Source organism: Xyrauchen texanus, chromosome 11 (genome assembly GCF_025860055.1).
Source record: "Xyrauchen texanus isolate HMW12.3.18 chromosome 11, RBS_HiC_50CHRs, whole genome shotgun sequence".
NCBI classification, from domain to species: domain Eukaryota; kingdom Metazoa; phylum Chordata; class Actinopteri; order Cypriniformes; family Catostomidae; genus Xyrauchen; species Xyrauchen texanus.
In genome coordinates, this window is record NC_068286.1 from 44,683,684 (window position 1) to 44,709,275 (window position 25,592).

The 25,592-nt window shown below is 39.8% G+C and overlaps 1 protein-coding gene across 4 annotated transcripts in view; it reads left to right on the plus strand.

The window, feature by feature from the left end:
- LOC127652012 (paired box protein Pax-5-like) overlaps positions 1–25,592 on the plus strand; it is a 57,321-nt gene that overhangs the window by 22,862 nt on the left and 8,867 nt on the right. For 3 of the 4 annotated variants that reach the window (XR_007971647.1, XM_052138074.1, XM_052138075.1), the window contains exons 6-10: positions 2,393–2,574; positions 8,888–9,017; positions 14,965–15,066; positions 21,591–21,677; positions 23,515–23,601. Coding sequence is in view for 3 of the 4 variants with exons in the window: in XM_052138074.1 (XP_051994034.1) it covers positions 2,393–2,574; positions 8,888–9,017; positions 14,965–15,066; positions 21,591–21,677; positions 23,515–23,601 (588 nt within the window). In the remaining variant the exon portion in view is untranslated. The remainder of the gene's footprint in view (positions 1–2,392; positions 2,575–8,887; positions 9,018–14,964; positions 15,067–21,590; positions 21,678–23,514; positions 23,602–25,592) is intronic. The other variant, XM_052138076.1, reaches the window with a different exon arrangement.

Here is a 25,592-nt window from a genome sequence, read left to right on the forward strand (position 1 = left end):
TCTGGATACCTAAGACCACTGAAAATGTGTGAGTGTGAGGTTTGAAACTTAGCGTGGGGAAGGTTGGTTAACCGTGATGCTAGTGTAGTTTGTTTGTTTAAATTCGCTGGAAAATTGCTTTATTGGTGAGTTTTCTTCTTTCTGTATCTTTTTTGCTCTGATATGGCTGAGTGGGCTTCCAGATCTGTAAAAAATTGCATTTCACACATGGAGGCTGAAACTGTGAAATACTATCACTTACACGCATGACATACACAAACAAACAAACAAACAAACAGTCACAGATATACAGTAGACACATCTATGTAATAGTAACCCAAAACTTTATTTTGACACTTTATGGGTATGTTAACATGGGTGTAAATACTTAACCTTAATTCTTAAAAAACCATGTTAACTCCTTTGTAAAGGTCAGATTTCCTTGTTTCCATTGGAACATACAAGATGCTCATTAGAATATTCTCAAATCATGCTGGGATAACATGGATCATAAGGTTTTTCACAAATGTGTGGAGTCTGTACCAGTTCGAGTGCATGCTATCATTCAAACAAAAAGGGAGCATGACAAATACTGAGAAATTCAGAAATTCATGCCAAACGAATGTTCAACTTTTTATTCAGATTGTTATGCTGTTTGTATAATTTGTAGTGAAATATTCTGTATTATATTTAAAATATAATGGTCTAATGGTCTCAAACTTTTGGACACTGACCCCAGTGGGACACCACTTTTTTCAAAAACTGTCCTGTTCATGCACATTAACACCCATGCACACAAATATACAGTAAGCACAAGGTTTACAGTACTTTGTACCAAGATATGAGCACGGAAGCACACTTTCAGCTATCTTTTGTGTATGTGTGTGTGCAGTCAGTGGACAGTCTTTGAGGTGAGTGGAAAGCAATAAAGCTGCTGAAATGGTGCCATTTCACAGACATGATTGATCAATTGAATTCTATCAGACACACTGACTGCTAGGATTAAGAGGGACAAAACACTGGAGATCATACACTCTCTGTGTGTTCTCTCTCTGTGTGTGTGTGTGTGTGTGTGTGTGTAAGAGAGAGAGAGAGAGAGCATTTAAGATTTGCTGAGTCCTAGCGTTGTGGTGTCTTATAGACATGGGAGCTGCATGCCATCAGTGAGAATATCTTTCTCTGAAATAACTCCAGACTGCTGTAAACTGGATCTGAATTCACATTCAAATGGATTGATTTTTGTTTTCAAGTGAAGGAGGGAAAAAAATTATGTTTGGATACCTGCTTTGTCTGCCTGTCTTCTACCCCTCTATATCACTCTCTCTCGCTCTCTCTCTCTCTCTCTCTCTCTCTCTCTCTCTCTCTCTCTCTCTCGTCTTATGGGGATTGCTCTGGCCTCTGACTCTAACTCCCTAGAATAACCTTTCAGAGGCATTTTGAAGAAATGAATTGGTTCTATATCAGGGATTTTCATTTCTATTCTTCTTTTTCATCCCTCTCTCTCTCTCTTTTTCTCTCCCCGTAATCATTTGAGGGCTGTAGCTTTCTCAACTCTTATAATTGTCTCTTCAGAAACTCAACAGCCCTGTAATATCTGACTCACACGCTGCCTTAACACTCACTCAGAGAGGTGGATGCAAGTTTCTCTAAAAGTCAAGTTGCCAAACCGTATGATCATGTTCTTATGACAGAAATCACTTGATTGTATTATGATTTGTTTTGCTGCATGTAATTATGCATATTATTCATAGAGTTAATGATGAGAGAATTTTCATTTTTGGGTGAACTGTCCCTTTCATGAGGGAATGAACTACAGTCTCATGAAGCATTGCAGACGACGTAATCAAATAAAAAATGACGGATAAGTATAAAATGATTGATTTAAAAGTGTTGATAATGCGTATAGAAACGCTGTATTTCAATTTTATTCCAAAAGTCAATTTTATTGAAAGTGTAGAAAAACCAATTTGATCGCGTCATTCACAGTACATCATGCATGTGGGCGTCCACTACAAAGCTTGTTTGGTGCGCTTTGTTTGCCGCAATTCTCTGATTGGTTGAGTGTTTTTCTGCAGGATCATGGGTAGTGTAGTTCTTCACCAGGAATTCCATTATTAAACACGGTTTCTTAAACTTGAAGTTGAAATAACGCAAGGCTTGACTAAAGGCTTTAACAGAAGAATATACCTTTGATTAACAAGCTCAGAACTCATGGCAGGTCTGTCTTTAAAGGTTTATACGTTATTGATAAAAATGTATTCGCCTATGAAAGAATGGGATTTCTACTTACGGAACTCAACCTTTGCACTGTTATCAAAATGCTAATTCGATGAAGTACAGTTTGTCACATTGCAGGACATGTCAACTTTCCAAAAGCTGATTCTTTATGATTGGCATGTACATTTCTCTCCAGATCTACAGGATTCTCCTTTGGCGAATGGCCACACTCACTCGGGGCGGGACTTCCTGCGGAAGCAGATGCGTGGAGAGCTCTTTACACCACAGCAGCTCGAGGTATTGGACCATGTCTTTGATCGACAGCCCAATCATGACATTTACCACACCCCTGACAACATCAGCAACAAGCCCGCTCAGGTAAGGGCTGGGGAGTTGGGCTGCGTACACTTTCATGGTGGTGTGCACCTCTGAAAGCTTATGCTTGCCCCTGTCTGGCTTCCAGCATCGCTTGACCCCTTCCCAACTCTGCTGTTGACCTATGCACCGCCCAGTAAACCTAACGCTGACCTTTCACCTCCCTAAGCTTAAGCTGGGGCCTTGACCCCGCTGGTGCCAATGTGTCCCCTTTAGAGTTTTTTTTGGCTGAGGTTAAGTCCAAACACTGCATAGGGGTAGGGTTAAGTAGCAAACACTTGTTCACTAGTTTGCAAAAGTTACCCACACACATCATGATGCTTTATTTGTCTACCTGAGATCATCAGATACATTCACCAATCATTATTTCCAAAAAAATATTACACTACACAATGTGACTTAATGTTAACCATTTCAATTTATATTCTGTACACATTTAAATGAGACATTGGAAACTGCACGGTGTATATCTTTAAAAGAATAGTTCACCAAAAAAATTAAGTAAATGAAAGACTTTGGGTGAACTATCCCTTTAAGTTTTAACTGTTCTTTAGCGGTGCTGGCTTTACATTGGCTGTACATGTAAGTGATTTAATTTTTTAACTGGCTCAGTATGGCTAAAAATTTAACACATGGTAGAGTATATGAACAAAAGTACATCTAAATGGACACACATATGGTCACATGCCACATGAAATCTTATCACAAGAATAGGGGGTCAAAGATGTCACTCAAAAGACAAATGCAGTCACCCCCACATTCATTCGCTCACTAATAGAAGGCCAGTGTCAGAGTTCTATAGACTTGTCTGAAAGACCCCATAATTCCTCTGTCCATTTTACCACTGAGCGCTGAGGCTGGCAAGGTCAAAGGCTACTAAACAGGGCATTAACCTTAGGGTCAATCCACCTCCCCTGGGTGTGTGTGAGTCAAGTTTGTTGTGGCACAAGCTATCAGACAAATTGAGAACTCGGAATTTTGAGCTGGCTCTCTTTTGTTAGACAGAAACGAGAGAGTGTGTGTGAGAGGTATATGCTAACAGGTCTTGTGTGATTGACGGACAGGTTGTTTCTCATCCACTGACAGCCTAACCTGTGAAAGCTACTCAAGGAGAGAGAAATGATGAGAGCTTGATTCGGTTTGAGTGTGTTTGTGTCTCACAGGGATGGAAGATGAACTTGATTTTGCTCTTCTCCTTGCATCTACTAACTTGATTAGGTTAAAATGGTTAAATTCCATTCCCAAACCCAAGCCATTCCCATTCCCATTCCTATTCCCACTTCCATAACCTAAAATATTTCAGAGTGAAACAGGTTATTTAACTAGAGAAATGTACGGCAGGACAATATTTTATCAATCAGGAATTGATTGAATTGTGAAAATGGGTGTTACATATCAAAATGGAGCCGGGAGTTGTAGGCGAGGGGATGGAAAGAGGAATTCGTGATGCCTGCCGATAAAGAATGTTGTTCCAGAGGCGGAGAAAACATTAAAAAAAAAATTCTTTGAAATAATGTGCAATGGTAAATACATTTACATCTATGCATTTGGCAGACACCTTTATCCAAAGCGACTTACAGTGCACTTATTACAGGGACAATCCCCCCGGAGCAACCTGGAGTTAAGTGCCTTGCTCAAGGACACGATGGTGGTGGCTGTGGGGATTGAACCAGCAACCTTCTGATTAACAGTTATGTGCTTTAGCCCACTACGCCACCACCACTTTATTTAGCGCTCCAATCTAGAGGCCGACAGTGAATTCTGTTTACGTTCTTCAGTCAGTCAAAATCAGTCCACATGAACACATCAGCATGAAGATAATTAGTGACCTGGTGCAAATTTACCTACAACTACAATCGTTCACGCACAGACAATTTACAAGAACATGTCATGAGATTTTTATTTTATTTTAATTAGTCTACAAAAGGAATCAAATCTATTCAAATATTCTCAAGTGCCCATTCACTTATATGCTATCAGCATCTGATCACCCCAAAGTAAGATAAGTATGTTTTCCCCCCATTAACACTCTTTTATACACCCACTTTGCAGTAGTATCATCATAAATTACAATAATAGAGTGTAATGGGAGCATATTATGACCGCGTATAGAGTGTTGCTAGCTCAATAGCTCCATGAATTCAGAATGTAAACATGATAAATAAAACATTTCTACTGCACTTATATATTACTTTAAATCATCATCAAGTGGCCTCATGTGAATTCTACTCAGTTCTACTCTTAAAATGAAGCAAATAAGTCATTGATAATTGTAAGCGCAGCGTAGTTCTAGCGGGAAGACTAGCAGCTGTACATCATCGCACCATTAGCTGGTTAAATCCCAGCCAATCACATGTAAGCCATTGCTTTATAAGTCTGCTCACAATCTATCACATTGCTGTTTCAGTGTGCTAACATGGCAACCTCCACCACCCCACCACCACCAGTTGAGTCCCGTCCTGCACGGGGGTAGGCTCCTCGCCCCTGCCTCCTATCTCCGGCAGGATATGACGGTTCCGAGTGCAACTTCTTCGAACCGTCAGACGGGGCCTACTCCAAAGAGAGACATTACATTTCTGTTTTATATTCATCAAATAAATGTCATCTTAAATTTCACACAAGTCTGTAAGTCTTCCTGATAGAACGCATTTTATTGTCACATTATTTGTGTCTCGTATTTAAATGCACCCCTAAACATCGTCCCACAGCGGATGGCGGGTGTCTGAATATTCGCAAGCAGCATACTGGTGCTCGGATGTTTCTAACTAATTTCTACCCTTGAATGAAGAACAAATAAGAACTTCTATGGAAGTATATCAAGGCCTTAGTACCTACATACTCTGCACATCCCTCTGAATAATCATAACATTATGAAATGTGGCTGATGTTTATTTTTTAACAAGGTCTCTGATCATTCCAGTCTGACCTTTAAGCTCATCTTGTTTGTGAACCAGTCACAATGTCATATAAGTTTTGCAAAGAGGCTGATTGACAACACCAACTATATTGAACCAGACAGCAAACCTGCATCGTGTTAGTAAGTGTTGTTTCTCATTTCACATGCAAAGAGGCCATTTTTAAGTCATAAAGCTGAAGTATGTAACTTCATCTGTGTTCAAATTTACATTTACATTTATGCATTTGGCAGACGCTTTTATCCAAAGTGACTTACAGTGCACTTATTACAGGGACAATCCCCCAGAGCAACCTGGAGTTAAATGCCTTGCTCAAGGACAAAATGGTGGTGGCTGTGGGGCTCGAACCAGCATCCTTCTGATTACCAGTTATGTGCTTAGACCACTACACCACCACCAAATCTTTCTACTATCCAAGCTTAATATGAAGAGACAACTAAGTAAGCCATTCATAGGAACATTTTCTCGAAAACTGTTAGCACTGTGTCTCTGTGGCACTATGAAAATACTCTGTTTTGTGCAACGCATCTATACAAACACAATAGCATTGATGCGACCAGTGGCGTGAGTTGGGGGCGGGACTATCTCTTTGTTGGACCAGCGGCAGATGGGGTGTATTTAGAAAGCTGTTTTAAAAAAGGTTTATCTTTGCAAATCCGTTTGGTGGCGCTAGTGGCGCAGAAAACAAATTTCAGCACAAAAGCAAAAAAAATGTTTGTACCGTTTATACCGTTATAAAGTTTAATACTGTTTAATGTCTCTTTAATACTAAAGGTCATGAAGATGATAGAATGAGGCCATAAGAAACTAAAAAGGGGATGTTTTTGGCAATAAAACCTGACTGAAATTATGATGTAAAAAAGAAATACAGGAAAAATATAAACAGTATATAAAAATGTATGATATGATCCCTCACCCAGTATAATTTTTGGTTGTTAGGGTTTATGTCATCTTTAATCCTTAACACTACAACTGCACTGGCATATTTACAGCTGGATGAATAGTGACACATGTGGTTTACATGCAGTTTTGACTGAACTTTTTAGTTATCTTCTTATGTTAAATACTGCGCACTGTCACAAGAGTCACTTTAGTAAGAAAACATCTGCCAAGAATATTAACGCAAAATGTAAATTTCTCTCTCTCTCTCTCTTTCTCTCTCTCTCTCTCTCTCCACCCATAAATTTACATTCAACGTATATCTATTTGATTCTGTTGAAATTTATTTTTTCTTTCTTTCTCTCCATCTCTTTTACATTTCTAGCCACATTACCCTTCTTTCTACTTCTCCTCTCATTTCCTCTCTCCGTCTCTCAGTTTGTGGTGCTGGAGGGACCATTAAGCACTGGCAGATCTATTAATTAGTGTCCTGCACTTTGAGGGGGAGCGTATACAACAGTGCACACTCGTGAGAGTCATTTCATTTGAATTTCCTCTTTCCATCTCCTTACATTATGTCAGAGATACATCAAGAGCCCAACAACCCTTACCCTTAACTAATTACCCTGCCAGACCACGAGTCAGATGAACTGAGAAAAAGAGAGACAGAGAGATAATTCCAGCCATTTATAAAATGTCAAGTTTAAAAAAAAAAAGTGCCCATGGAAAGGATTAGGTGTTTACGACAATGTGTTCTTATATTGAGCATTTTAAATGGTTAAAACTGTGCATTCAATGTTGTGTAAGCACACGTGTGTGTGTGTGTTTGTGTGTGTGTGTGTGTGTCTGGACGCTGAAATTCACAACTCCAGAGGAGCTCCAGAGGAGCACGGCAGTAAATGCCTACCTGCCAGTCAGTCTCATTTAATACTGCATGCACTGCTAAATACTGTGACCCCCCCCCCCCCTTTCTCAGTATACCACACAAACACAGTGCAGTTTACATGCTTTTCCAGGAGACAATACATACAAGCTAAAGGGAAAAGAGAGAAAGCGAGAATGGGAGAGAGAAAGAGCGTCTGAGAGAAAATACTATTATGTAAATGTGGCTGCAGGTTGGGGTGAAATTATTTTGGTGTCGCGCGATTAGGGGCCTCATCTGTTATTGATGTGCGCAGAGAAGAGAGCCATTACAGAAGGGCTGTGTCAAAAACGACCCTCGGGAAAACTGTGACCCCGGAGAGAGAGGGATAGCGATAGAGAGAAAAAGAAATGCAGTTAAAATGGAATTCCAGTAAGTTTCGGATAGTCTGTGTGCCTGTTATTTAGTCAAAATCAATCAAATCAAAAGCTCAGATGATTTGGTTTGAACATCTCCTTTTTTGTTTTCAATTCTTTTTTACAAACCCTATTCCTTCACACCCATTTTGTCCATGCCTTTCTCGCTCTCTCTCTCTCAACATCTGGCTTTTCTCCAATCTTTGACGCAGCTGTGGTGTGTGTGTGGTGTCTGTCTATATGTGAAATATGCATGTGTGTGCACTGTGTATGATGGGCGCTGATGGGTTACGTGGCTTCTGAATTGACAACATTTACAGGCTAAAATGAGAGTCATCTATCTTCACTAGGCTGCTGTCAGAGGCAGGGCCAAACTTCATAAGCCCCAATTACTACAGCTAACCTCCCCATCTACATACACACATGATGAAGGGGTGGGTGCGAGATGCATAAATACAGAGGAAATGCCTAATCTCAGGCTAAATGATTGAAACAGAGAAAAAGAGGGGAGTTAGGGATGGAGAGCGGTAGTGAGAGAGGGAGATAGAGGAGGTGGATGGCATGAGCTCTAAATGGTAAGGTCACAGTCTACTGCCCTCGCTGTGGTGATGAGCACAGAGGTGTTTAAGGGGTCACTGAGATACACACATACACACATTCACACACAAACACAAAGAACACACTGTGTAATGCAGCACAAGTTTGCTTACAGTTCAACATTTATTAACAGGAATGCTAAATGTGGATGGTAATAGTCTGTGATGGTATCTGGAAGCTAACAGAAGGGGCAGGTGTGAATGTCCAGAGGCTGTTGGGTGTAATTCACACCTAATCAGGGTTATTAATAACCTCCTCCAGCACTAAAACAGAAGCGACATCCACTTCCCAAAGTCTGCCATCAAACCCCATCCACACCTGAGTGACAATCCCCATTACCGCCAATGGAGATTAATCACTGTGGGTGGGTTGGGGGATGGAATGGGGGAACAGAGATCATTGTAAGTAATTGGTCATGAACGCACACAAGCGGGGTCAGTCTGAGGTTGGTCAGAAACATCACCTGGATCTACGCCACTGCTATTCATGAGCTCTGACTACATGCTTGTGAAGCAAGTTTCAGACACATTCAGGGAAGCGCGTAACACACTCGCAAGCAAGTACGAATATCTGGGTTAATGAATTAAGTGATTTTGTGGCGTTGATTTTCTTTCATTGTTGCCATGTAATGAAATCTCTCTCTGTAGACGTCTGATTACTCGGCCATGGCATCTTTGGCTGGCGGATTGGAGGAGATGAAGAACAGCTTGGTGAATCAGACGGGAGCAGAGTTGGGTTCAACTGTCGCAGGACCTCAATCATATCCACTAGTGTCCGGTAAGCAAATGACACATCAGACTATTAGAGACTTCTTAGCACCATTCAGTTACTTTCAATTTAAAAGTCAACATCGGAGTTATTCAATTCCATGCATGGACGCCAGCAGAGTTAGTTCCAACCCTTCTCTTACACACCTGCCTGTAAATTCAAGTAATCCTGAAGACCTGGATTAGCTGGTTCAGGTGTGTTTGTTTAGGGTTGAGTTAAAGTCTGTACGGAGCTCCTTAGAGGACAGGAAGGGAATTTTTTTTAACTAGTTTTGCATGCCCTCACTATCAGATTTGCACGCCCTTGTAAAACGTTTAGCGTTACCTCACAACAGTTTGTGTTCCCTCGCAATATTACTATAGTAGCCAAATGCTGTTGTAACATGACTGTAATAACCATGGTTTTTACTTGGGAGAAACCATTATTTGGATACCATTAATCATGATTTTACTACAGTAATACTTAATAATAGTATGGTTTTACATACCTGCCAACACTCCCGATTTTACAGTGTTTCTCCTGTTTTTCCACCCTTCCTCTAGCTGTACCCCCAATTTTTACAATAACAAAATTTACTATTACTCCCAATAAACTCGCAACTTTGTGTACAATTTGTGTAGTAGACCTTCAGGTAGGGTTTCCACCCGTCCTGTAAAATACATGATCATCCCGTATATAAATATGAAATTATTCGTCCCGTAGCTAATCAATAAATCGATTTGTCCCGTAAGCTGGTCAGATGGCATCACAGCGAAATCGTTCAAGATCGTTAATTTAACACTGACATAAGTTGGAAGGTTTTCATATGGTGGGTAAGGGACCGTCTGAAAAGTCCACACATTGTGTTAAAACTGTGGATTTATAATTTTTTTAAAATAATATAAACTAAAATACAGTCATAATGACAAGAAGTACAGGTGAAGGAAAAATAAATAAATAAAATAAAATATATATAAAAAAAACATTCAAATACATATAGACCAACACTGATCTATACATAAATAAGATAAAGATGATAAATAATTGAAGAAATAATAATTCTTTTTTTTAAAGTCATGGGTCAGGAAAGTTCTCAGCATAAAAGAAACAATATAGGTTACACTCTATATTTAATAACTCATAAACTCATCACTTAATAAATGATTTATTGATAAAACTCTAAAGGATGTGGTAAGGGAAAATCTGAATACATGCTCAGTTTCTTGGTATTATTCATCTTCCATGTAGTATTACTGAAAGGGAACTGCCACTAACTATTCTCCCAGTTTGTGTAGTGCATATCTCAGAACTCGATGCTCGGAAAATGACGCATAAGGAAACAAAACTGCAATGCCGACGTTGACTTAGCAGGTGTTTGAATGTCACCAGAGACATCTCCTAGCAACCCAACTGATAAACAATGCTTCAACGCTAGCATTTATGCTACAGGTGTACTGCTTTATTATCAAAAGAGAGTATAATTCACCATGTTTTGCGCCTCAGTTTCTGCAAACATTTGTTAAACAATCTTTAATATCATGCAATGTAGGAACCTTAACTCACTGCTTGATATTATTTAAGAAAAGTTCATGTTTAACACTAACTTTGTACTTGTTTGTGTGACATCACGCACTTGCGTCTTGTCGAAATCGGAGTTGAAGGTTTACGCATGAGTGTCCAAGTTGAAATTCCTACTTCAAGTAGCGTTCCACAGCACTTTTCCTAGTAGAAAGTTGAATTAAATGCAGCAGGAACAGATTTCCATCTCACACTCTGTCAAGCGATCAACCTTTCAAAATATACTCTTTTGACCACAAGCCCATTTGGAAAAGTTCAACGCTTGCGTACTACAAATGCTTTGTGATACTGTTTTAGCTCTGTCAATGGCAGACACATGCACTGACGACTAGCAAAGACGTGGATTGTCCTTGTGTCTAAGAAAACTAGGATGAACATGGACAGTTCTTGTGTACTGTGCTGATAATGAAATTTTCCAATTTTCCATTTCCAACTGAAGTAGGCCTATACTTTGGCTTCAACCGTTTAGCCGTGACCCGACTTCAGATAAGCGGTTGAAGATGGATGGATAGACTTTGGCTTCAACAAGTCAATTCCAGGAATAACTGTACTCTGCAAACTATATTGGCTAAAAATGATTTTTAACATCAGTTAATGCACTATGAACTAACATGAATTAACAATGAACAATTGTATTTTTATTATCTAACATTAACAAAGTTTAATGAATGCTGTTAAAAATATATTGTTAATTGTTTGTTCATGATACTGAATGCATTAACTAATGTTAACGAATAGACTCTTATTGTAAAGTGTTCCCAGTCGGACCTTCTGATTGTGGATGAGCCTGCTGCAGTCTGCTCGGTGGTGAGATGAGAGTGTTATCAGACATGTTAAACAGTGCTCAGTGATTTAGATTCAGACTCAAAATCCTAAGGGACAGAGTGTGTGGATGGAGACCTGTAATTACTATATACTCATCTTCTTCTCTGCCTCACTCTCTCACTCCATTTGGGAGTAAGGGAGTGCTAATTAAGAGCCGCATGGACAGGAGCCCTTACGGGGAATCATGGGATTGGGATTTGTGGACCATCTGACAAGGTAGAGCGAAACATGTACATCTAGTGTGTGTGTGTGTGTGTGTGTGCGCGTGTGTGCATGTGTTTGTGTGTGAGCAGGGAGAGAAAGGGAGAATGAATTATTTAAACTTGTCTCACAATGGACCATGTGAAAAGACAGAATCGGGTACTGATGTTTGCATATTGGTGCCCCCTATCGGCAGATCATGGATCAGTAGTTTTTCATATTTATTCCTAATAAGGACAATCATATTTATTACCAGTTTTTGATTGCAAAATTCATGCAAGCACATTTAGACATCTCTACTGTACATTTTTGGTATTTTTGCCATTTTATGAATTGATGTATAAATCCAACATATCAGGCCCTGTCTCCGATACATATACCAAAATTTTGTCAATGATTTTATATCTTTTTTGGGTGCCACAGACAAGAAAATATTTTCTGTCTACCCTCTTTCATTCTTCTGTCTACTGACATCTCTCATAGGACCAGGCCTTGTCTGCTCTTTCTTTGAAGAGTCCATCTTTCTCTCTGTCCCTTTCTGTTTTTCTTGCTTTGACCCAGAGTGGATTAGTATCCAGTCTTCACTAATGTCTTCGTTTCACCTAACACAGACAACTCCCCAACATGGCAAGCCGGGGGAACAGAGAGAAAGAGATAGAGGGAGAGAGGCTTATTGTCTGCACCAGGGAAGTTTATAATACTTTTAGAAAGCTATACATTAACATTTTCATTCAGTTGTTTGGCTAGCATGACTCCCCGGAAGAATGCAATTTAGAAATCTGACTTATTTGCTGAGGGGCACTCAGATCTTTTTGTAGCCAACCACCTGACCTGTAAATGCCATGTGCCGGGGTGGATTGCCAACCCCCCCCCCCCCCCCAACAACTTTTGGCCATGAAAACAACAAAATCTCTCATAGGACCAGGCCTTGTCTGCTCTTTCTGCTTCATCTGCTACTGAATGCACTGCTCCCAGTGGCCGAAGCTGGAAGTGTTGTTGACGTGAAATGTCCACAGGGTGGCGCTAATAGCAAGTTGTATTTTCATTGTAAATCATGAAATATTTTCAAAAGGAATGCATATTTAATTGACCCTACACCCAACCTTCAACCTAACCATCAATGGATTAAAGAGCTGATTTAGCTCTTTTTAAAGTGAAAATCCAACATCTGAAGCTCGCTCATTATTGTTTATTAGAATGTGACTGTTTCCATGGGGCCAGAATCCTTCTCTTAAAGTCAACACAATTGCTTCCTGGTTTCTGGGACCAGAATGGCAATTAATTCAGCAGAAGAAAGTTGATTTCAGGGTACACAAACATTCAGAAGCAGCATTTTGATTTTCTGTATAATCATGTTTTCCTTCTACCCATCCTAACCCTCCCCTTCCTCCATCACTTGTTCTCCAACTTTCCTCACTCTCACTTTTACCTTGCCTATCACCATCAACCCTTTATTATCTCTTATAAAGTATTCATTTTTCCTCCACTGACTCTGTTCTTGCCTCCCTCCTCAAGGGCTCTACAGAGCTTTAAACAGTGGCTATTGATGGATGAACTGAGGGTGATGGTGTTTATTATGATGAATGGGCTGCAGTCTACAGTTCAGCACCATGTGCAGGCTGAGAGATGCTTCACTCTGACAGCCATGTCATGTAGCCTAATACAGTTACACACACACACACACACACACACACACACACACACACACACACACACACACACACACACACACACACACACACACACACACGAGAGAGAGAGAGAGAAAGAAAGAGAGAGAGAGAGAGAGAGAGAGATAGAGAGAATTCAATTTAGAAATGAGCAGTGATTATTGTGAAATGGACAAGTTAAATCTTTCATTAATATTCTCATTTATCCATCCTCGTCTGATTTTAATTAACTCTAATCAATAATCTCTAGAGCATTGACTGATGTCACATGAAGATCAGATATCTGTGCCTAAAGTGCTTAATTATTTGCACTTGTGTAGTTGACGCATAAAATGGAGACTAACTTTGAAAGATTTTAGGTTATAAAATACAAAGGTACCTAAGGGAAAATGTAATTATGGTGCTGTGACTGGTCATCATATCTTTTTTAAGTTTTAAAGGAATATTTCAGGTTCACAACTGAAATAATACATGAGTTTTAACTGAAAAAATAACTTTGCTCATACCTCATTTTCTTTAAAAAAATTATAATAATAATGCAATAAAAAACATTGAGTTACAGTGAGGCACTTTAAATTGAAATGAATGTGGCCAAAGCAGAAATTTGAAGCTTATAATTTGTATAAAAGCACTCATTCAAATAAATAAGGCTGGGCACAGAAATGCATCTTTTCTCCGATTACAAACTCATCAGACATAGTAAGTTAGCTTCTCTTGTTTGTGTGTAGCGGAGTTGTGTTCTCTTATTTCTATCGCTGTGGCGGACCTGTTTTAAGATAAACAAAGTTTTCGCTTGAACGCCCCATTTTGCTAGTGGGGCTAGCTCATGCAGTCTCATGAAAGCACAGAGGACAGCAACGGTTGCTCAACCGTTTCACTAAATAATACATTAGATTTCAGTTTGTTTCTCACCAAACCTTATTGTATGCTGAAAGCACTCTTATCATTAGTGAATCAGGCCTGAGGAGCTGAATGGAGACAGGGGACATGTACATTGTGCGCTAATAGTAGAGACAGTCAGGCCCTGTCGTACATCAGCGCATAATTATACCAGAGGCACTAATATGGGGGAAAGGTAGATCTGTGGTGATCTGACAAAAAGTGAGATGGCTGTATTAATCGGGATGGTTAAACAGGATGTCACTAGTTTACCAGTCTCATAAGGTGTCAACTCTTTGAAATAATAGGCTAAAGCATAGATCAGTGCTTCATTGGCTTTGTAAAAGAGCACCGATTCATATACATATACTATCAACTGTGATTTCAATGTTTATTTTCATTGTCTCACGTTTTAATATTTAGTTTTGTTGGAAACTGCATGCACTTAAATACAGAAGTTGCCTTGTTACACATTTATAACATGTTTACTACATGATTATTACAAATCAAAAAGGCATGTTAGGGTGATAACAAGAATTATAACTGGTTATAACACTTTTTTAATTTTTAAATGTTTTGTTATATGTTGAAATATCCAAAGATCACATGCAAAAAAAGCTAGAAACTGGCCACATTGCTGTGCTGACATTATTGCGGCACGTTTTAACAGAATAAAAAAGGTCAAAGCCAGTTTTACTGTATAATTATAGGTGGCATTTCTTCATGAGGGGTTGTGTTGTTGAGTCACTGAAAACTCAGATCAATAAACTGTTCCCCAAGAAGTAGAAGCTAATCATGCTAGAAATGGTCTTTTATCTTTGCAGGTCGTGATCTGGCCAGCACCACGCTCCCTGGATACCCCCCTCACGTCCCTCCAACTGGGCAGGGTAGTTACTCCACACCCACTCTCACAGGGATGGTACCTGGTGAGTCTCACCTGCATACACTCCAAGGTTGCATTTACAGTATTCGACCCCCTGGGGGCCTGTCAATCAATTAATAACTTTACCTCCACAAAATGTACATACATCCATATGCCAGTCAGAAGTGTCATGCCTATTCAAATGCGCCCCCTCAGATTTTGAGTAAAATGGAATTTGGTTGCAATTTCCATCTATATTTAGTGGAAAGTGGCTTGGTTTATTACAAAATATGTCTGGTTTTAAATATATTTTGGGTCACATTGCACGCTAAACAAAAACTGCACCACTGTAACACCTTTGATTTATTTAAATAACTACTAAGTTATCTATCACCCCTGGAGTTGGGAGTTCGAATCCAGGGTGTGCTGAATGACTCCAGCCAGGTCTCTAAAACAAACAAATTGGCCTTGTCGTTAGGTAGGGTAGAGTCACATGGGGTAACCTCCTCGTGGTCGCGACTAGGGGTTCTTGCTCTCAATGGGGCGTGTGGTAAGTTGTGCGTGGATCACGGAGATTGTCTTATTTCGCTAGGTTACCCAGGACTGCCAGTTGTGCCCCTACAAAAACAATAGGTGCATAACGTCCCCAGAACACGATTTATCCAAGTTACCATCAAAGCAACTTGAGTTTACTTTTTTATGGCTCTGGACAGCAAAGTTTAAAGTAGATGTTCCTGAAGAAAAGAAAGTTATGATGAAAATTAAAGATGTAGGCAGAGACAATATGACTAAACCTTATATATGTGACACCCTCATTCTTTCTCACCGTTCATTGATCAGCCTTCCTGCTGTAGTCACTCTCCCAATCCCCCCTTTTCACCTCTGCTTTATTTCACTTGAGGTCCCAGTGGGAGGGGGTCTTGTCTTTGCCACTTCTTGTCTCCCCACATCTGCCAGGTTGACAGCACTCCCAGGGGGTTATCGGACGGAGAAGGGTGGAGGGGTTGTTGGGTGGTTGGCAGAGTGTGGGGCAGGTGGGCTGGTTTTGAGTCTTCAGCAGAAGTGGCTGGACTATTAGACCCCAGTCACACAGCTGTCCCTTCTCAACATCAGTAATTTGTTTTTAATGAGAATCATCGCTGACCCTTGACTAATTCATTCATTCTCCTGCAGACTCTCTCCTGCAGCTATTTTTTTAATCCACAGGCGTGTTCAGAGCACAGAAGTATACACATAATAAGGATATTCACATTCAGAAACATAAAAAGCATGTAATGGGTTGTGGCTATTGATCATTGCAGAAGCAGACATTGATGCTAACTAGGGCTGCCGATTTAACGCATAATTAAGTGTGATTAATTACATTAAAAATAACACACTCAAAAAATAACACAATTAATCATGGCCCTGATTCATACGTACATTTTTTCATAAGTAATGTTTCTATCATAGGAGCTATTCAAGCTTGATGCACCACCATTTGTTTTAGCAAATCTTTGGCAGTAGTGGGCAGTCAGCACGACTCCAGCGACTCCTGTACAAGGCATCACGCCAAAAGCAGATAGCTCAACCGTCAGATGATGCGCTGTTGCACTCTAAGACTCTAGGTTGGTTTTAAACTGTTTAACTTGACACAGCATCCTAAAACACAGCGCTTATGACTAGAGAAAACTAGTAAGACACGACACAACCAAAGTGAGATGCTCCAAATGCGTCCATCTAACATATGAGTACAACTGGACTATGTGCAGAAAGAAGTAGGCCAATAATAGGTTTATGTTCAATGATATGAAAATAAACTATATTTTACCCACTTTTTTATTGTCTAATTGCTTAACTTGTCTGCTGCCAAATATAGTTAAATTATGTAATATATTTGAATTATCTGAATTGTAATATTTATTATATATTAAATGATATGGATATGTACACTTATTTTAATTATTATATACTACAATATGTACATTTGGAGGGCCTTTCTCAGTAAATATTTAAATGTGATTAATTGCTGTTAATTCGATTAATTAATCTGCACATCATGTAATTAATTAAATTAAAACAAGATATTAAGCATATACCTGTAAAAATTATTTTAGTATGATAAAATCACTTACTAACCTTTTCTGTGTAAAACTATAGCCAATTTTGCAACTTCGTTGCCATGACGATGTAATGTCAACTAACCCTAAATTTAATCTCATTTAAACAACTTTACAGCTCAATTCATACATGAGTTTTAACAGAAGAGCTAATGAGAGCACTTTTATAAAATAATAAGCTTCTCATTTCTGCTTTTAAACCCTGTAAAGCGGTTAATGGGCTCCAATGTAAAGCGGTTAATGGGCAGGGAGGAGGCGAGAACCGGCTTGGCAATATAAATAATAGTTTTAATAATAAACTGAATGAAAAACAAACATAAACACAGAGTAGCTCAATGTCATTCTGTCTCTCTCTGGATGGGCACTTGACCACAACAAAAAAGTCCCGTCTCTCTTACAACATACATGCATTTCTTAATTTGTTCTTATGTATTGCACGCCGAGAGCTCTGTGCAAATACTCGGTAACGGCTGATGTGTTTTGCGTTTTCCCTATGCTGATGTAGCGCTGTGTGGCCGGAGTAAAGTTTACAAATGTGTCTTGAACAGGATTTACACTTGACTGAGTTTCGAATACAATGTGTCTCAAATCCCCTCTGGAGGCGGTTTGAGTTATCAGATTTATATCCATTTCGAATTCGTCTTGGAGGGCATTTACACTTAGTCTTTCATAAGTAAAACTCATAAAGTAACCAAGTGTAAACACCCCTAAAAGAAATCTGCCTTTATAGAGCAGGGTAGCAAATGTATTACTGTGAAAAGAACAAAACATTTACTTGATTTCAATCCTACACTCAAATACAAAGCTTCTCAAATGCAAGCTCTCTTAGTGTATCAAGACAAATAGAGGGACGATAAAGCAACAACTCTGAGCTGAAGGACTGTTCACCAACCCTTGTATCAACTCCCTGAACACAGAAAAAAAACGCAAGCCAAAACAACAACAACAACAACATGTCTCCTGTCGTGTCCTCGGTCTGTCAGACTGGTGTCTCCATCGATGCACTCCCTGGTTGCCACAATGACTCGGAGGGTCTTGTCGGGTCCGCTATCTTCAGAGCAAGATCCCTAACCTTGTCTCGTATTTCCCTCCAACTGAATCCCCCATGTTTCCCCCACTTCTGACAAGCATTTATGACCTTGCAACCCATCTCTCACTGGGGACTCCTCGTCCCTCTTTTCTTCTCTATCTATAAGTCACCCCCCTCGCTTTTCACGAGCATCTTCCCTAAACAACCTGACACACAGAAGTCACCATGGTGCAGGGTTGATGGAGGAGAGGTAACCATGCCGACAGTCCCATCTAACAGCATTCTGAAGGTGAAGGGTATGAGCAAAGCTTCAGAAATGCATTTTAGACCATCTCACTTCATTTACCTTCTACTGTTACTCTTTTTATCTATTCATGATATGACTTCTGAATTGATTAAAATCAGCTCAAAACATGCTGCATGGAAAACACTCGACAATACTTAAAGCATAATCATTTACTTTGACATTTACCTTGGCAACATTGTCACAAACCATGTGGCATTCATGTATTCCTATACTTTTAAAGGGGTCATGACATGAGAAACCAAATTTGCCTTGATCTTTTGGTATATAAGAGGTCTTTGTATCATTAAAACGTCCTGCAAGTTTAATATTTTAAGACGTCCTCCCCATTCTAAACGAATCATTTATTTAATCAAGCTCAAAATACAGCTCGTTCTGGATTCATGGTTAGAAGTGACGTGTCGGTTAGAAGTGACGTAACAGCGTTTGCATATGACCGCCTCCAGCACAAGATAACTACGCTTTAAGCGCAAAGACAACTACGCTCATTTCAGTATCACCGTGCGCCTCACAAGTGTTCAGTCGATGGACAGCGAGCTCTGACAGAGACTACTTGTGCACAGGAAAATTACGATGCCACACAGATGTGCTGTTCCTGGCTGTGGTCAAACAAAACCTCTGAATAAGCTGCCGAAAGATCCAGGCGTCAGGGAAAAATGGATGCAGTTTATTTTTTGCGGACGACCTAGTCACGGCAGTGTTAACTTAAGCGTTTGTTCTGTACATTTTAAGGATGACTGTTTTGAGAACAAATCTCAATATGATGCTGGCTTTGCCAGAAAACTGTTGCTCAAAGATAAGTCCGTGCCGACTATTCTGGGAACAACGACGACGCAAACTGTAAGTAATCTATTTTAAACTTTAAACTACTTTTTAAAGCGCAATTTCATTCATTATGAATAATCACAGTGTTTTTACTTAGTTTACTTGCATATTGTTCTGGCTGGGGCGTCAATAATTGATACATAGGCACTGACGTTAGCCAATCATAACAGTGGGCGTTAACACTGAAGTCTTAAATGGAAAACGCCCCCAAAACAGACTGTTTGAATCAGAGGATGAGAAACAGGGTGGGAAAAGGTCATAAATCACTAGATTTTAAAAGTTTTTCTTAAAAAAAAATATATTAATACTATAATTGCACCTAAGGGAACATAATAATACAATAAAAAAAACCCATGTCATGACCCCTTTAAATACTGATTGAATACATTTATTTGTTCATTTTTAAAAATCCACAATGTGCCCAAAATGATGAAAAAGTAATACAATTTAATTAGTGAAATTAAAATTTGCCTATTGAACCTATTTAAAAGGTCCCCTGTATAATTAACAGCATTAGCTGGGAGATAATTTATTTTATATGTAAGTAAAAGGGACATTATAACTGAAATAAACCCATATGAATCAATATTGAATCAGACTGAATCTGGAAATCTGTGTCAATACCCAGCCCTAGTTTAAACAATCTCTTAAAAAGGACAAACACGGATTAGCATGTCTAACATTACTTAGCCAGTTAACTTGTTATCTGTTGTACCCTATCCATAATACATATTTTGCTGTTGTTTTATTTTATTTTTATTTTATTTGACCTATATTTAACCAGGAATAAAACTCACAGAGATTGAAAATCTCTTTTACAGAAGTGTCCTGGCCAAAATAGGCAGCCGCAGAAGATTACTGTTTTAATTAACATAAACTAATTGTAAGAGATGAAACATTATTTTAAAGGGTTAGTGCACACAAAAATGAAAATGCTCTAATCATTTACTCACCCTCATGCCATCCCAGATGTCTATGACTTTCTTTCTTCTGCAGAACACAAATGAAGATTTTTAGAAGAATATCTCAACTATGTAGGTCCATACAATGCAAGTGAATGGGTGCCAAAATATGAATGCACATAAACACAGCATAAAAGTAATCCATAGTGGTTAAATATATATTTTATGAAGCAAAATGATGTGGGTGAGAAACAATTCAATATTTAAGTTCTTTTGTTTTTGGTGATTTGCATTCTTCATGCATATCACCCCCTACTGGGCAGGGAGGACTTAAATATTGAAATGATCTGTTTCTCAACCAAAACTATCATATTGCTTCAGAAGTTATGGATTTAACCACTGCAGTCTTATGGATTACTTTTATGCTGACTTTATTGTGCATTTTGGAGCTTTTTAATTTTGGCACCCATTCACTTGCATTGTATGAACCTACAAAGCTGAAATATCCTTCTACAAATCTTTGTTTTTGTTCTACAGAAGAAAGAAAGTCATCCACATCTGGGATGGCATGAGGTTAAGTTTATGATGAGAGAGTTTTCATTTTTGGGTGAACTATTCCTTCATATCCTCATGAACTACCAATTCTGTTTAAATCTTCACAAATTTTTAGTAAGTAGGCATGTAGCATATGCTTTCTGGAGGTGAATAATTTGTTGATACTTTCACACGGCTCACAAACAAGTCTGCTAACTACAGTTTAGAATCTAGTTTCTAGCATTTTTACTTTCTCTGTGTGTAAACGGGTCCTATTATGCGTAAAAAATAAACTAAAAGAAAAAAGGTTATAAAGTTATTAGCTCAACTGCATATCTACTTTAAGTACTTGTAATAAAAAAGATGAAGTTGAGTGCCTGAGAGAAATTATTAGTAGTACTTTTCCTCCATCTCCTGGATCCTCTTCCTTCACCATATCCCAAAAATACATCGCTCATTCTCTTCTCCTTCTCTTTGGTTCTGTTGCTCTCTCTCTCTCTCTTTCAGCAGGGGGGCACAAAACCAGCCAGGCAGAACCGACAGAGCGAGAGATGGAGAGAGTAAGAGAGAGAGAGAGAGAGCTGGGGTCTCAGGGTTTGTGACAGCCAGCAAAGGGAAATAGTTCCCCTGGGAAAGGGAGAATGGAGGAGATAGGAAATGAGGGAGAGAAAGAGATAGAGAGATAAGGGAAAACTACACTGAAGCAATGGAGGAGAAAAACTGTCACAAATAGACACTTTCACCTAGCCAATTGAACCTTTCAGCCTCCCACACACTATATACACAATACAGGACATGAAACCCACTCATACACTCATTGTTCACACTCATAGAAAAGTTTGAACAATTCTAGATTAACATCTAACTTTTCTATTGCCTTTTCTTGCATTTCAGGAGGAGATTTCTCTGGAAGTCCATATTCCCATGCGCAGTATTCTACATACAATGAGTCATGGAGATTTGCTAACCCCAGTCTACTAGGTAAACCCTTGAGCTGAAAGTACACACATGGAGAAAACTTGCTATTCAAAGTACAATCTGTAACTTTTCCCTTATCTACAGTTTTATACATAGAGAAATGACTAGTACTTTAGCATAATATGTTTAAAATAATCATAACAGTTGCTAAGCAAAAGCTGTTTTATTTTACATGGAGTCTGTTACCTGATGGGTCATGATGTTGAGACCATATACCAATATGTGGGCTTCTGCTTGTCCACTCGCCTTTTGAGGATTGAACACAGGTTCTCTATGGGATTAAGATCCGGGGAGTTGCCTGGCCACGGATCCAAAATTTCAATGTAATGATCTCCGTGCTCCATCATGCTGGAAAATGCACGAATCATCATCAAATTGCTCCTGGATCGTTGGGAGAACTTGCTCTTGCAGGAAGTTTTGATTCCATTCTTTATTCAAAGCAAAGTTTTTGGGCAGAATTGTGAGAGAGCCCACTCCCTTGGATGAAAAGCAACCCAGCACATGGATGGTCTCAGGATGCTTCTCTGTTGGCACAGGACTCATGGTAGCGTTCCCATTTTCTTCTCCAGACTATCGATTTTCCAGATGTTCCAAACAGTCGGAAGGGGAAATAACATTGCACCAGTCTTCTGCTGTCCAATCCTTGAACTTCCTGCAGAATTTCAGTCTGTCCTTGATGTTTTTCTTGGAGAGAAGTGGCTTCTTTGCTGCCCTTCTTGACACCAGGCCATTGTCCAAAAGTCTTCGCCTCACTGTGCGTGCAGATGCATTCACACCAAACTGCTGCCAATAGTGAGCAAGCTCTGAACTGGTGGTGACACGATTCTGTAGCTGACTCCTCGGTTCTGGAGCTTGCTGGACACTCTGGGATGTCCTGAAGCCTTCTTCACTGCAGTTGAACCTCTCTCCTTGAAGTTCTTGATGATCCAGTAAATGGTTCTTTCAGGTGCAATATTCTTTGCAGCAATTTCCTTGCATGTGAGGCCATTTTGATGCAAAGCGATGATGGCTGCACGTCTTTCTTTAGAGGTAACCATTGCTAACAAGAACACGATGATTGGAAGCACTTCTTCCCTCCTTTTATAGCAATCAGACTGCTCTTATAATCCAATCAGAATGATAGAGTGATTTCATCTGACTAATACTCGTTCACACTTGCCCAGGTGCTGCTGATATGATTAGTGAAATGATGTTATCTGGTTGTGCCAGGGCCAAAAAGCAGTGAAATTTGGGTTTTGGTGATAAAGTTCATTTTTTGCAATGAAGCTTTTTGCAATTATTTAAAATGCATTGCACCAGGGTGCAAATATCATCTAAAACTATTTGCACTTATTGCAAAGAAGATATTTTTTGTTGCTTTTAACCCTTAGTGTAAATCTATCATCTTAGTGTAAATAACATCTGCATTAATATAAACACAAAGCGGACTTTAGCTAAATAAAATAATCCCTCCTTTAAATCTCCACAATAGTCTATTTTTGCTTGATAGTTTCTTTCGTTTCTATTTTGTGTGAGTGTGTGTGTGACATAAATCATGAATTAGGCCTCTTGTTTAATACAAGTATGAATAACCAGATTTTTTAAGGATTCAAAACAAGACTGTCTTTTTTTATACATGTTGCTATGACTGCACATCAGTTATTAATTATGCATTGTTTAATTACTTATTAGTCATTGATGGACCCCTTTATTAACCCTGAACAAAGAGAACATTAATGTAAAGTGTGTCAGAAGATTTATTGGGGAGCCATGCTTCTAACATAACCCTCAGTTGCTGTCTTGCATCCTGCTTACTGATGTATATTTTTGTTTGTGTATGTGTTTGTTTGGATTTTCTCAGTGTTCCAGCAGGAGTACGGTTCTTTACTGGGCTCGGAAAGAGCAGCTTCATCTGGCCTATTCCCAAGCCAAACCCCACAACCGACAGGTACCAAAACACTAACACCCACACAACACCATCAGAAGGTTCTTCTATATGGGGGTAGGCTGTTGGTGTGCATTGTTTTATGTCTGTGTAAGGGATCAATGGAAAGGAGGAGGCGAGAACCGGCTTGATAATATAAATAATAGTTTTAATGATAAACTTTAAAGACAAACACACATGACGGACATATCATATCGTCTGCAGTCAACCTTTATCCCTCTCGGGAGGCTTGATTAGCCTAATACGGGACCGAGTGTGTACGATCACGACCCGGCCCCGCCCTCCGCCCTCCGCCCTGCCACATTCCTCCCTCGTTCTCTCAGGCTGGGGAGCCCCCAGCATGACGTACATCCCCCCCCTCTTTCCCTTGGGGAGGGTGTGCCCTAAGCCCCGTCTGTTGGCAGGTCATCCCCGTCTACCTGGACAAGGGAGGGGACAAGGGGAGGGAAACAGAAATAATTAAACTGGGGGGGTACTTCCTGTAACAGTGTAGAACCCCCCCAAAAAACACTGTAAAATTTAAAAGAGAGGGAAAAGGCCAACGCAGAGCAGCAGTGAGAGAGAGAGAGGAGAGAGAGATGAAAAAAAAAAAACTCTTACTCGACAGTTCTCCGATACGCCATACCTTGTTCCTCGGCCACTCCTCCACCCTCTATCGGACGACAGCCGCGCCTCTCCGGGCGGATCAGAGGCAGACCTACAGCCCCTGGCGGACGGAATGCCCCGCCGTGTTCTCGGGGAACAAAAGGGGTCTCCCCCGCTCCAGGCGGTCGGCAGCGAGCCCCCCCCGCTCGTGTTTCAGCGGCTGGTAGGGGACTCCTCCACCCCTGGCAGAGGCCCTGACAGCTCCAGGCGGTCAGTTAGAAGCCCCTTCTCCCCTCTCGGCTCCATTTGGGTGGACGGTAGTAGCGAGAACTCTACTACGGCGTATTCCTCCTCCTTCCCGGGTTTTCGGCACCAGTGTAAAGGGATCAATGGAAAGGAGGAGGCGAGAACCGGCTTGATAATATAAATAATAGTTTTAATGATAAACTTAAAAGACAAACACACACGACGGACATGTCCGTAAACGATCTCTCTCTCCCGCACGATCCTCTGCAGTCGACCTTTATCCTTCTCGGGAGGCTTGATTAGCCTAATACGGGACCGGGTGTGTACGATCACGACCCGGCCCCGCCCTGCCACAGTCTGAAACCTTGTCCGGTTCATATGCCATATGTGTTTAATATGTATGGGGCACAGAATGCAGTGATTTAGAAAAGCCTGCCTTGATCAGCTAAACTTCAATCAGACACATCAGTCAAGAGAAAAGTGTAGGGGGATTGGTTTAATAACAGTTATGTGTGTCAAAGAGAGCCATAGAGCTAACCTTAAACTCTCCCAAAAGAGAAGGGATTCCTTGGAGGTTTCATGATGTTTTGCTATGTGCGTCAAAAAAGAGACCCTGATTTGACATATTTGTGTGACAAAAGCAAAGTTTAGTGTCTACCACATTGTGATATACCTCACTCTCTCAAACCCTGTGACATAAAAGCTACTTAATCCCACTCACATAATGATCTTTAACAGTGAAGACAAGCACACATATCCACCACATTTTTCAAAATTTCTAACTCTTTACCTTTGACAACAAAGACTAAGTAGCACGGCTATTCTTTTTCTCCTCTCTGTTATACCTTGTTTCCTTCACTCTCACCACCCCCTCTCTATGTAATAAAGAAAAATAATTCCTAAAACTAACTGATACTAAAGAGTTGTCATCTTTGAGGAGTCCATCAGCACTTAGTGACAACACAGAATGATCAAGATGGATTTGAGACTTACACTCTAGATGAGAAATTGTCTTTTCTCATGAGAACTAGAGCTGGTGATGGTGGTGTCATTTCAAATAAGCGGAAGGGTAACATGATTGTAGGGGATTGATAAATCAAAAACAAATTGGTCTATACATCCATCATCATCTAATCACGTTTATTCTTTTTAAATTGAAAGCA